This window comes from Megalops cyprinoides, chromosome 9, assembly GCF_013368585.1.
Source record: "Megalops cyprinoides isolate fMegCyp1 chromosome 9, fMegCyp1.pri, whole genome shotgun sequence".
In the NCBI taxonomy this organism is placed as follows: domain Eukaryota; kingdom Metazoa; phylum Chordata; class Actinopteri; order Elopiformes; family Megalopidae; genus Megalops; species Megalops cyprinoides.
This window is the reverse complement of record NC_050591.1, coordinates 19,559,188-19,572,094: the sequence shown is the minus strand read 5'-3', so window position 1 is coordinate 19,572,094 and position 12,907 is coordinate 19,559,188. Positions and strand designations below refer to the sequence as shown.

General features: G+C 44.2%; 2 protein-coding genes across 3 annotated transcripts in view; one reads left to right on the top strand and one right to left on the bottom strand.

Annotated features, from left to right (window-relative positions):
• The window catches only part of relt (RELT TNF receptor), a 31,217-nt gene extending 26,635 nt beyond the window's left edge, over positions 1-4,582 (top strand). The window contains exons 9-12 of one of the 2 annotated variants that reach the window (XM_036535998.1): positions 587-829; positions 1,009-1,183; positions 1,620-1,670; positions 3,981-4,582. In XM_036535998.1, coding sequence (XP_036391891.1) covers positions 587-829; positions 1,009-1,183; positions 1,620-1,667 — 466 coding nt within the window. In that variant the 3' untranslated portion in view covers positions 1,668-1,670; positions 3,981-4,582. The remainder of the gene's footprint in view (positions 1-586; positions 830-1,008; positions 1,184-1,619; positions 1,671-3,980) is intronic. The other variant, XM_036535999.1, reaches the window with a different exon arrangement.
• A 5,462-nt stretch (positions 4,583-10,044) lies between these two features.
• LOC118782668 (P2Y purinoceptor 2-like) lies at positions 10,045-12,623 on the bottom strand. The gene is made up of 2 exons (XM_036536107.1): positions 12,575-12,623; positions 10,045-11,474 (listed from the first exon to the last, which is right to left on the bottom strand). The coding sequence occupies exon 2, from the start codon at positions 11,456-11,458 to the stop codon at positions 10,457-10,459; it is 1,002 nt and encodes a 333-aa protein (XP_036392000.1). The 5' UTR covers positions 11,459-11,474; positions 12,575-12,623; the 3' UTR covers positions 10,045-10,456.
• Between the last annotated feature and the right edge of the window lie 284 nt (positions 12,624-12,907).

Sequence of the window (12,907 nt, the reverse complement as noted above, 5' to 3'; positions counted from 1 at the left end):
TATGCATTAAGGTTGTCACCGCTACAGCAAGAACCATTGAACCCACAGGGCACAGGGCGAGGCATATACAATCCTCCGATACACATGCTAACCTACCATAACTATCTTTCACACTGCAAGTCCCACAGCACACCAGGAGGCAAATGCTGTCAGATAGGTGCTGAGAGCGGAGCAACAAAGGGACCCAGGCCAGTGTACCAACCCCTATCCCTGGTGGAATGGAGCCAGTCAGTTCCACCGATGTGGATTCCTAGTCGTTGCCAGCAAAACACAGCTGGTTTTAAACCCGGGCTGTAGGGCTCAGCCTGCACTAGAAACAAGCGCTTTTACTGTCTGAGCCACTTGGGAGCCCACTAATGATAAAACTACTGCTGATGTGGTACCACAGGGTGTTCATAGTGCCTAAAAGCATGTTCTTCTTTCATTTCAAAGCATTTTTCTTCAGAGAAATATTTCACATTATGCAGCCCATAAACAAAACAGGGCTTTCTGATTGGGGTAAAGTACCGCACAGAAGGGGACAGCAGTCACTGTATCACCCTTTAGGGGTCCTGCTCCTGTGACACCTCTCATGTCCGTCCCACAGGTTCCCGGTACTGCCCCATCTGCCCCACCAGTTCCGCTCCCTGCCCCGGCTCTGCCCCCACCAGCACCACCTGCACACCATCAACGGGCTGGCCCCCCGGGCGGGCAACGGGTCCTGCTGCTCCCGCTGCAGCCAGAAGAAGTGGCCCGAGCTGCTGCTGCCACCCATCGACACCCACAAAACCACCACCGTGGGCGGCAAGAACCCCCTGCCCGGGGAGGTCACCATTTTGTCTGTGGGCAGGTAAGAAACGGCTCTGCAGCTGTTTAGTTCGGTCCCAGCCCCTTTTGCACTAAATAACTTGACTGGGTCTTCCTAACTGCTAGTGATTGACTCAGGGGCCAAAATCACTACACTTGTGACCCTGTGCCATTGACAAGGGTGCTCTTACCTAGTGTTAATCGATCCTTATTTACTGACAGGTTCCAGGTGGCCCAGATTCCAGAACAGAAGGCCCTGCCCGCGGAGCTGACCCCCCCGGAGTCCAGCGACACAGACTCGGTGGACACGTCCCACACGGAGGCTGCGGACGAGAAGTCCCTCCTGGGCGTGTCCTCCCTCTCTTCCTCCTCCACATGGACGAAGAGCAAGCAGGAGGTGAGTCAGGCCTCTGTGAAATCCCCGCAGAACAATCATAGTGGAGTCAGAGGAACTGCCGTTACCCGTCAGACCTGGAATCTGTGCCAGCAGGCTCAGCCAGCCAACTGAATATTCTTGACTTTTCCTGTTTCTTTGACTGGAACCGTTGTGTCAATGAGCTGGAGGAAGTTGTGCGCATTCAGTGGAAATGTGATGCCATTCATGTTGTGCATTTTTTCCGTATTTTTTTCTCACTGCTGCTTTTTTAAGAGCTCTACTGAAACTAAGGTCATACAGCTTATTTACACACAACATTTCAAGTTCAGCATTCTCACACATACACAACTAGTCACACTAGAGTAGTGCAATTCCACGGTATTAAGGGAGTTCACCAATGGCAGCCGCTTTCACCTCCTGGAGTAGCTGATAATGAAGAGCTTTTTCATCATTTCAGGACCGAAAGTTTGTCATAAGACTGGGAGAAACCAATCTTGTCATCTGAAAGGTAACTGTGGCATTATGGGACATACTGGTGGTGGCTGGCATACTGGTGGTGGTGATAGGCAGTTGAGTAAAATAACATTGTCAAACTGCTTGGGAAGGGCTTGGGCCTTAGCTGTAGAATCACGAGTTCTGCTTGAATTGTGTGCAACTCATGCCGTAATGAGTGTGCTGAACTGAAGTCTACACAGCAAATGGCGACCTGACATTTTATTGTTGCTTAGCAATCACAGTTGAATATGTACAGCAGAATCTGACTGGGTCCTGCAGTATGGCCGCACTGCCTCTGAATGAGTGAAGCCATTCTATTCCTTGTGTATCTGTGGGCTTGGGAGTCTGCCAGGAAACGCTCACTGTTGACTCTCCGCTGAATCAACTCTTTCCGCCAAACCAGAGGCTGCTGAGACTCAATGAAAAATTCATTACCTCATACGCGCAAGAGCGGGGTGCCAGAAATATTTGTCACGCTCTTTCTGTTAGCACCGTATATTTTTAAACTGGCTACAGATTCCAGACAGGAATAATAATGTCTCTCACTCTCACTCTAGAGGCACTGTAGCTCTTAGAAGCAGCACAAGCCATGTCAGAGGAAGTAAGTCTGAAGGGCTCCCGCACACAACATTGAGAGTGATGAGGGGAGCAGACGAATGATCGCCTGTCTGTTGGTGCTGGTGTAGTGGAGTGTAGAGAACATTTCTGGGCCTCTGTCGCAGTGTCAGACGGATTACAGGGAGGGCTGCTGTGTCGTCCCACACAGCACGACACATCCTCAGCAATGTCAAAGAGCTGCAGTCTCATTACATAAAGAGAGGCGGGTCTCTCAGCTCTCCTGGCGAACGCTCCTGTCCCCTCTCCTCCTTTCTTCCTCCTTTCTTCCTCCCCTTCCCTGCACCTTCATTCCATCTCATCAATGAGGAAGAGTGCAAAAGGTAGCCATACACACACACACACACACACACACCACTAACGGTAACAGGATGGGAAATGTTTTTGGCAAAAGGTGCACCAAAATTATCGTCAATCCCTGGCAGCCAAAGAATCTTCTCAGCTCTTTCCTGTATTCTGTTCTACAATGTCAGACCTGATTCATTCTCTCGGCGCTCCCCTGTCTCTGAACATTGGGTTATAATTAGATATTCCATTTAATATGGCTGTCTACCCTCAATCTGTGACATTTGGATTTGTTATGCAAGCCAACAGGGGAGTTCAGGTGGGTGGGTTGTGAGTGCTGACACTTAGAGGAAATGGTTCATCTTTCATGGGAATACAAGGGAGAGTGCCATATTAACCATTTCCGATTAAATGAAGCAATTATTTACACTTAAAGCCAAATATTGTCATTGTGAGTTGATTCCTTTTTTTCCTGTTTTTCTTCCCTTCTCTCTGGTCTTTTTTTCATCAACTGCTCTGTTCTGTGGCCTCGATTTTAGTGGTTTATTCACATTAACGCCATGAGTGCTGACACTTAGAGGAAATGGCTCATCTTTCGTGGGAATACAAGGGGGAGTGCCATATTAACCATTTCCGATTAAATGAAGCTATTATTTACACATAAAGCCAAATATTGTCATTGTGAGTTGATTCCTTTTTTTCCTGTTTTTCTTCCCTTCTCTCTGGTCTTTTTTTCATCTTCTGCTCTGTTCTGTGGCCTCGATTTTAGCGGTTTATTCACATTAACGCCTAGAATTTTGAAAGGGAAAACTGTCAATTCTCATCCCTTTGATTTTGCTCATATATACGTGAATGTCACAGTGCAGTGAAACAGAAGAATCTTCTTAAAATGATTTCCCAGTTGTGGACTCCCTATCCTGGGCTGTAAGTGCCGTCTTTTTCCTCTAGCTATTATCAGCGACTCTAAAGTAGGTGACAAAGAGTTCTCTCAGGTGCCGCGCTTATTGATACTGTCATTTACATTTATCTTAATTTTACTCAGACAATGACAGTGAAATATTTCAAGTGAAACTGAAATGAAAAATGACAGCATAATCCCTCATGAGAAAAGAGGCAGAATGGCCACGCTGGAGTGTGAAGGCAGCTGTGTCCCGTGTTACACAGAGGGCAGACACTGCTGTTGTGTTTGAACTCACTCTATGCAAAGTGAAATTTCTCACCTTGGCACTACGTTCAGAACAGGACAGGAGACTTGAGTAGTATTTATGAGCACAGTCTGACCTCCAAAGTCTCAGCCCCAGAACAAAGCCTCTGTGTTCTGTGACAGGACAAGGACTGGGCCCATGATGGCCTGCTGTGAGGGGGGTGGGGCAGCACCCACGGAATGTCTTCATTTCACTCACCATTCTCTCTCTCTCCACAGGTGAACAGCTAATCAGACAAAGAAAGGCATGCTGGGAGATGACTCTACCTACCTGGGCAGCATGGGCATTTGACCGGGCGAGGAGAGGAGTGGGCTGCGAGGGGACCCTCAAAGGCAGAGCCTGGCAACCTGGAATGGGGGACCCCTGGCTGTGCACTGCAGTGTGTTAATTACATATTTATTCAAAAATAATAATTATCATATCATAAGAAACAATTCGCTTCAGGTTCAGTAGAGGAGAAGAAAGACTGAACAAAGCAATATTGCCTGCTACATTAGTGCTTCCCAATGACACTAGTCCAGGCCTTGACCTGTGGTAGTGAACTGTGACACCACCTGCACCATGTGTAAAATTACACCACTACAGCCATGACACCCTGCATGCCAGCAAGCTCTACAAAGTATTACAGAAACAGAGCTGCAGACAAAATTTGTCTTTCAATCATGATTTTTCAAAAATCTACTTTTAGACACTTTCACCTTTTTTGAATTCCAGTTATGACCAGCAGAATTGTGGGCATTTTCACAATGTGGAATGTAATCTAATGCTAGTTGTGATGAGGTTTGTATTCACAATGAAATAATCAATATTGGCAGTGTATATAGGTTTAATTTTTAACTATTTGAGATACAGAGTAATGCATATTAGGATACAGAGTGATTTAGTTTTTCTTTCTACAATCACAAGTTTAGGGTGACATTTGAGTGAAAGATTGCTTTTCATTTTCCTTTTCTAACATCTCTATTAGATGCACAAGCAATACTGTAAATTAGTGTATATATGTACAGAGGGTTTGAACACAAAAGTTGAATCTCCTCTTTTTATTGATGCTGTTAGTACTGTACAATGCGGAATGACACAGGGTGACTTTTGCTTGGCATTATTTTGCTGTGTCTCAGTGTTTCTGACTGGGTTCTCTTGGGTGTGTGGCAATGGCAGTTTCTGGCTGTGCAGTTCCTTCGCCCAAAACTTCCTCTTTCCATGTATATTCATCTCAGACTGTGATGTCACTTCCTGTCCAGTCGGGTGCCACAGAGCTGCCAGGCATTTACTCAGCACACACTGTTATCAAAGTGTACGCTGTGTATCTGCCAATTTTGCTAAGTTTAATGGTAGGCTCCCAATTGAAGTGTTTTTATTTAAATGCCTACCTGTTTCAGATCCTCTTGCCTTTCAGGCAGTGTATATCCAAGATGAAAATGTACCTTTTAAAGATGATGGAGAATGGTAGCCTACTATTAATTTTAGAATTTGAACATATAGATGCCCCCCCCTTACCCCCAAGATGCACTTAACCCCCTATATAACATTCGAAATATTGGAAAGTATTAAGCAGGGCTCTTTAATGCACAGTGAGTCCACTCTGATGACTTGTTCCTCCCATGAGAACCATTTCAGAGAGTTCTCCTGTGTTAGAGAGAGACTAGGGTCTTTTGGCACAACGGATTGTTGCACGTTCGCCAAGGACAGATACTAAACGAACTGGTTGGAAACCTTGCCTGCTCCTGTCCCCATACTGAACAACACTACTAACATTAATGCTAAACTCAGCTTTGAGGCCCTCACATATGCTTTTGATAGTATGGCATGGGAAAGCAAGATTTCTGAGTGGCCAGTTCAGCAACGTGGGAGCTCGACCGTGTGCGAGACCCAGAGGGACTTGGTGGATGGTTTTGTTGCATTATCTCACTTCTGTCTGACCAGTCACAGCCCTGTGCTGCAGTGTTGTTCTAGTGGATTAGGGGTTGTGTATCTAAACCTACCTCCATTCTAGCTGACAGTGTTGGTGCTTACCTAAGCACAGTGCTGTAGGGTTTTTGCGGATCTTAATTATAAACTGTCGAGGCTGGGATGTCTGTATGTTAGCCTAACTCGTGGTTGGTAGCTTTGCACGAAAAGTAAGGTTAGCTTTAAAACAAGGGGGGGAGAACAATGTTCTGTTTCTCTGCTTGCTTGTAAGCATGCACACACACATACAGACGCCCATTTGATGTTCGCAGACCTCAGCTTTTCCTCTTAGAATTCCTTCAGATCCATCATTACCAGGTACTTGGAACTATGTTTAATTTCCACTGTCTTTACCCATACTTCAGATGTGGCTGTCACATTTTCAATATAGTTCTAACAGGATTTCCTTTAGTATTGGCTTTATTTAGGAATCATAGATGACCATTCCTGTCTCATTCCCAACTCTGAAACAAATGTTTTTAGTATTTTGTTTATTTCCTTAGTATTTAAAATGGGAAAGCGTTAGAAACAGCCACTTGTGGCATCACTATTTTGTTATAACGGTTTACATTAACATTTTATATAGTATGTCATTTTTGTATTTTGTATGTATGCGATTCGGTTATGGAAGATTCTGAATTTCATCATATTTATTGGTTGGACATTTCCATGTGTTTAAATGTTTTTAACTGAAGTGTCGTGACAAAAATGAACTCATCTCTCCAACCTTGTAGGTTTTTATTTATTATCTTCCATTTTCTTGATATTTGTACTCTTTAAATAAAGGAGGAATTTATTTTAATTTGTCTGGACTGATTACTCTCAACAGAATTCAAGTCTATTTCTTAAGTCTAAGTCCCATAACAGTGTAACAAAAGGAAGAATGAAATTAAAGAATTTTAATTTATGCTTTCTCTCAGGGGTTCTGAGGTGACTTAAAATCAAGCAGGCATTTTACGGGTTTACATTCCTCGAGAGAAGCAGTTGGGTAATGCACAGAACTACCTGCACAGTTACATGTTTAAAACCCCTGCTCCTCTTCCGTGGAAGAGATGGGATGCTGAAATATATCAACGTTATCAAAAACATACCGATTTCCTTTGTTTCAAGCTTGAAAATATCAGAATTTAAAAACATAGTGAAAGAGAATTTAAAAGGCAGTCATACTGATTTCCTCACTAATAGTGTTGTACCTCTGTGATAACCTATGTAACATGGGAATAACTGAAAACAAATATTTAGACTGGCAATGCAAAATGTTCAGTGGCTATATTGTACTGCTTTACCCAGAGAAACATAATAGACATTTCAGAGGGACAAGTCAAGTTATGAACGATTTTAAAGTGAATATAGACATCAACTTCCCTCTCTCACATGGGGAGTTGTGTATGCACTGTACCCTTCTCTATAATTTAACTCCAAGTCCCTTCCATAAAATGGATGCTCAAGTCGAAGTCTCCTGCCACTGTTTCACAGAACATGTGGTGGAAATGAATGTATCATCTCCAGTAAAATTTTATGCGGCTGAAATATGTGAAATGTTGAAATACTTGCATAAAGTAACATTTGACTAAGAATATACCTTGTAAGTTTGCCATGTTTTATTATGTTGTATGACCTTGGGATGCATCTGGTTTTCGTAATTAAGTTTTCTTCAAACGGTTGCCGGTGCCTTTGTAGATTATCCTCCACACGTATTTACGAAGTCTGTTACTGAGCACATATTCAACCCGATCTACTCCTCTTCCCCCCCACACACATTCACACAAATTGCCAATATCCTACCGACTCAGATTTCTTCTAAATGTTCTGATGTCACTGCACCGACGTGCAGTCCATCGTGAAACGGGCAGTGTTTTAAGTTTATAGCGTATGACTGACCTCTAGTGAGACATTTGCGAATTACAACCACGCTGCATCGTCTCGACTTAGTCTGCCTTTGTGAGTTCCTTTTTGTAAAGGACAAATTTGTGTTCAGGCATGAAATTCTGGATCGAGTTCTTAGCTTATGAGCCTCTTCAAAGCCTCTTTTAGCTTCTGCGAGATTCATTTTAAAGACACGTTACAACTTAATCGAGGTAATTTGCAGCTCGCCATTGCACAAGTTTTGTTATGCTTAGGGTTATCCCCGTCTGAATAGCGATGACGTTGTGAAACGTAAGAAGAAATCCTTACACGGTTAGCAAAACAGTCATTTAACATACATAGTCTGAAGGGGGTTGGGGTTATCAGTGATTTTGACCATCGTCAACCTGTGACGCAGATCTTCAGTCGAATAGGCGAATGGACAGAGATTTTGAAGTGATTTTGAAGAGCTAAAAGGATCGTGTTCGAGGTCTTACAGTGGATAACTTGACAACAAGGTGACAAAGAAACACGTTGATATGTAATGCCCAGTGACAAACAGGTAACAGTCTAACAGCAGAAAATGAAATCGTTGCGTTTTTTTGTAGATTTCGAGTAGATGGGTGTTGAAGTATGGTGATCTCTGAAATTACTCCCAAGAAGTACCGTAACAAAAATGTGGGCACTGCAACTTGTACTGTAACTTTAACGGCATTTTATTAATTCTATCCATGTCACTGAATTTACTGTATCCCTTATGATACATTCGGAACTCTATTTCAAAACGAAATATATTTTTAAAATTACTAATATATTGAAAAATATTACTGTTCAGCTAATTCCCTGGTTATGTTTAAAATGTTCTGTATCAGCGATAATGTCAAAATATCTAATGAATTCCAAATATCAACCAACAATCCCCTTAACTAAAACAGTAACTGCCAACAATTCCAGATTAGGCATGTCTAATTATCTTGCAGGTCAATGTTATTATTTAATTTCACTGCTAATCCCCCAGTGATAACTATGCCAGATTTTGGGGGAAACAACACTTGCAGTGGTACACAATTTGCTTTTCAGCCACTTGGTGGTAGATATCATTGAGTAAGAGAAAGCGAAAAAAGTAGTATTTTTTATTCTAATGGCAAAACATCTAGATGAAGGACTTTTGAGAATCTTTTAAGTTTGAGTTTAAAGAATTACAAGCATCATTTTATGAAACTGGTCTTAACTGGTGTTTTCATAAATTTTGGAAATATTAGTAATGTATCTTAGATCTTTTCCATCTAAGAACAGCCAAAAGCATTCCATATCATGTAAAATCTTGTATTTTGGCTATTTTTTCTATTATTGCATAGATGTGCTGGAACCTCCTGTTATCCATGGAAGGGTTTGTGTCCTCCAGCAATTACAGTATCTGACACTATTTACATTACAGTATCTATTTGCTCATCAACCCTTAGACTTCTAGGCGACTCACATAGCTTAACACTGTACATATCACACAGCTGTATGCATACAATAACAATTCAGTTTAATGACATTCCTTTAGGGTAGAATAACACAACTCAACTGTGTTACACTGCATCCTAGACTGGAGAGGATGCAGGAATAATCACCTGACTATCAAATGTTTGTCCAGGTGCATCTAGTCCTAACTAGGTGAGAGTGAGAATCACAAACAAAAGAATGCCATTGTTTGAAAAATGCATCACAAAGTTTTTTGCAGTCCAGTATTCCAAGTCTGAATGTGACCCTCCTGTTTTTCATCAGAGGGGGCTGAGAGGGGACATTCGGATATTTTTCAGTACATGTCAACACATTTCCCCAACAGAAAGAGTGCTCTGTTCTCTTTCTCTCACACAGAGGATCAGAGAAGCACCTCAACCCCAGAGAAAGGTACCCGGTTAAAAAGAAACTCTGTGTGGAGCATCTGAAACATGCTGGCAAAGTGAAAATGTTTTAAGTTGTCAGAAGATAAGTAGATTCATAGATTGTGACATGGCTTGGCATGGTAAAATGAATATGTTTTCATGAATTCGCATTGACCCCTAATCCTCCCGCACACACAGACACCTGTTTCTCTTGAGGAGAGAAACTCTCTCCCTCACTCTTAACCTTTCACTTTCCTTTTAACAGAAGGCTGGTATGTCCTCAGATGTTACTTTTCAGGTTTTTATGCTGCTCAGCTTGCATTGTGAAGGGCTGCACCCAAATATCTTAAATCAAGTTGGATTTTCCTTTGGGAAATCAACGTCTAGTTTTCTCCACATATTAAGTTCATTTCTCTACAGGCAAGCTGCCCATCTCCCCACTAAAACAACAGTGCGGACATTGACTTCTTTGACAGAATTGGAAAGAGAGCACCAGACCGTCAACACTGGCAATTCTTCCTTCAGTCTCTGACTGCGCCCTTGTCCACCTCAACCTGTCAAAACCCAACTGCAAAGTCAATGTTCATATGGTGTCAACACAGTTTCTGTGTGCGGCTCCTACAGCGTATGAATTATTAAACGCAGTGGCTCTGCATTTACTGGTGCGGTAGAAGTTCGATGTTTCCATGTCATATCCCGCCTCAATGTCTGTTATCCGTCTACATTCACATCTTCTGCCTTTGCGGGCACAGCTGTGGCTCCCTTTGGGAGTTATGCTGACAGGGAGCACCCTGCTTTCAGGGCCACTCTGTCCTGCTGACCATGCCACACGTCAGTGGCCACAAAATATGTTATGTGTTGTTCAAAACAACAGAATTGTTTTGCTTGAGTACATTCTGTAGTATAGGTCCATGTCCCTCCTGTCATTGCTCCATACTCCACACTCTGTCATTTCTGCAACATCACAGCAACACATTTCCCTTTGAATGAGGTACCATCACCCCTACCTCGTACTCTAATATTGTTTATCAAAGCTGGGTGGTGGAGGATTTCACAGTGCCTGCCCTGCGAGTCTGTCTGTTCTTCTTGGTAACCATGAGGTTGCTGCGGAACCCCTGGCCGGCCAGGAAGTAAAGGATGGGGTCCAGGCAGCTGTTGGCGCTGGCCAGGGGTCGCGTGACCTTGTAGGCCATGCTGGAGGCCTCCAGGAGGTCGCAGCTGATGCGCTCGTCCAGGTAGCGGAAGCTGTAGTACAGGCTGCGGGTCAGGTGGAAGGGCAGGAAGCAGAGCATGAAGGCGGCCAGCACGATGACGATCATCTTCACCGACTTCTGCTTGGAGCGCAGCGAGGAGGCGCCGCCCGCCGTGGGCTCCAGCAGCTTCCTGACCATCAGCCCGTAGCACACCATCACCACCATGAAGGGCACGCAGAAGAGCAGCACCGAGATCACCGAGCTGTAGACCAGGAAGTCGTCGAAGAGCTCCTCGCTGGTGGTGTCGTAGCAGGTCTTCTCGTCGCCGAACTCGCGCGTGCGCGAGAAGTAGAGGACGGGCGCCTGGAAGCCCACCACCGTCACCCAGACGCCGACGGACACCAGCCGGGCGTGGCGGGCGCTGGCCCAGCGCAGCGAGCGCATGGGGTAGCAGACGCCCAGGAAGCGGTGCAGGCTGATGCAGCACAGGAAGAGGATGCTGCCGTACAGGTTGGCGTAGAACAGGAAGCGGATGACCTTGCAGAAGGGCTCGCTGAAGGGCCAGTCGTTCTCGTCGGCGTAGTAGTAGATGAGGAAGGGGAGTGTGAGGATGTACAGCGTGTCGCACACGGTCAGGTTGAACATGTAGATGGTGCTGGACTTCCAGCGCTTCGTCCTGAAGACGATGACGTACATGGCCAGGACATTTAGCACCAGGCCCACCAGGAAGACCAGGCCGTAGCTGACCGGCAGGAGGATGTACTTGAAGTCCTCGTCGAACTGGCAGCGGTAAGGGCTGCTCTCGTTGGCCTCGCTGGAGTCGTTGAGAGCAGCCATCTTGGACTGCCTGGGCCTGAGGGCACAAGCAAACAGGAGACATGTCAAGCCAAAAAAAGAGATCCTGCTAACATTGCAGGGATTAAACCAAAGGAACTATCTTGTCATTTCAGTTCACCTCAGTCAATACTACATGTTACTAATTCTTTTTCTTGATTTAGCTAACATCTTTTATTTATGTCCCTTCGTAATGTATGCACTTTTGTATGTCGCTTTGGATAAAAGCATCTGCTAAATAAATAAGTGTAAATGTAATGTTCCTAAGCAGAGAGATACCTTCCTTCCTCAGTGTAGAAATGTTAATAACGTGGCTTTCTGTTAGAAGTACTTTTTTAGTGATGGGGGAGGGACATTGTAGTGCCCAGGCAAATGCATGTGGGCTTTGAAGTGGTCATGCCCTGTGCTGCGTCACGTTTTGTTCTAGTGATGATGCCTGAGAAAGGCATTCTATGTTGTAATACAGACGCAAAGAAGAGTAAGAGTTCACATGCCAATAACTCTCCCCCGAAGGCCTGGTGTTTCGTAAACCTCTGCTTTTCGGAAATCGTCAAAGACTCCAAGAGAAATGCACAGCTGCATCCCGGTCCGTAGCGCAGCCTGTTTGTGTGGCCTTTTTTTTTGGCACCAGTTGCTCCCTTTCCCTGGAAATTTCTCCTTTCCATCCACTTTTAAGTCGGAAACTATAAAAATGCAGGCACACGGAAACCTGCAAATTAGCCCACTTGGGGGACGAAAGCGAGGAAGCCATAGTTCTCTTCGTGGAAATGTTCTTTCCAAACCTCAGGCGAGGGAGCATGTCTCGGTAAAACAGCTGTTTTAGTCATTTCTCTTGTACCCACCACCACTGACTGAAATCTAAACCGAGGAACACAGCCTGAGGCAAAAGCGAGCTCTGGACACCAGAAAAGAAAAAAAGTTTCTTATGGGAAAAAGACAAGTGATGATGAAAAAGAGAATCATGTTCTCTGCTCTTCATTGGTTAAATAGGACAGTTTAAAAAAAATGTGAGCAAAACTTACACACACTCACTTAACTGGTAATTCAGTAATTTTCTTGTGTTTTGTCAATGGTCAGATTGACCTTTGTGCAGTTTCGTTGTAATTGATTGTTACTCACGATTTGTCGGTGTGTTAAAGCTGCGCTCCCACTCCGTAGTAAACAGCTCTTCCTCTGTGGTGTGCACTCATGCTACTGTGACACCTTCCTATTTGAAGCAGTGGGTGTTGCTGCTCACCTTGGCAAGCCACAACCTGCTCACGTATCCAGCCTTCCAAGTGTCTGCTTTGGTGCGCTTTGACTCAAAAATGCAAGAGAGAGGGAAAATCACACGGCCTATTTAAGCAAAATTAAAAGGCGTTTGGGGTGGTTCCACGTGAAAATAAAACCCAGGGAAAGTGTTTAGTTACACGTACCATCTCTTTTGTGAATCAGCCTTTGTGTACATTTGGC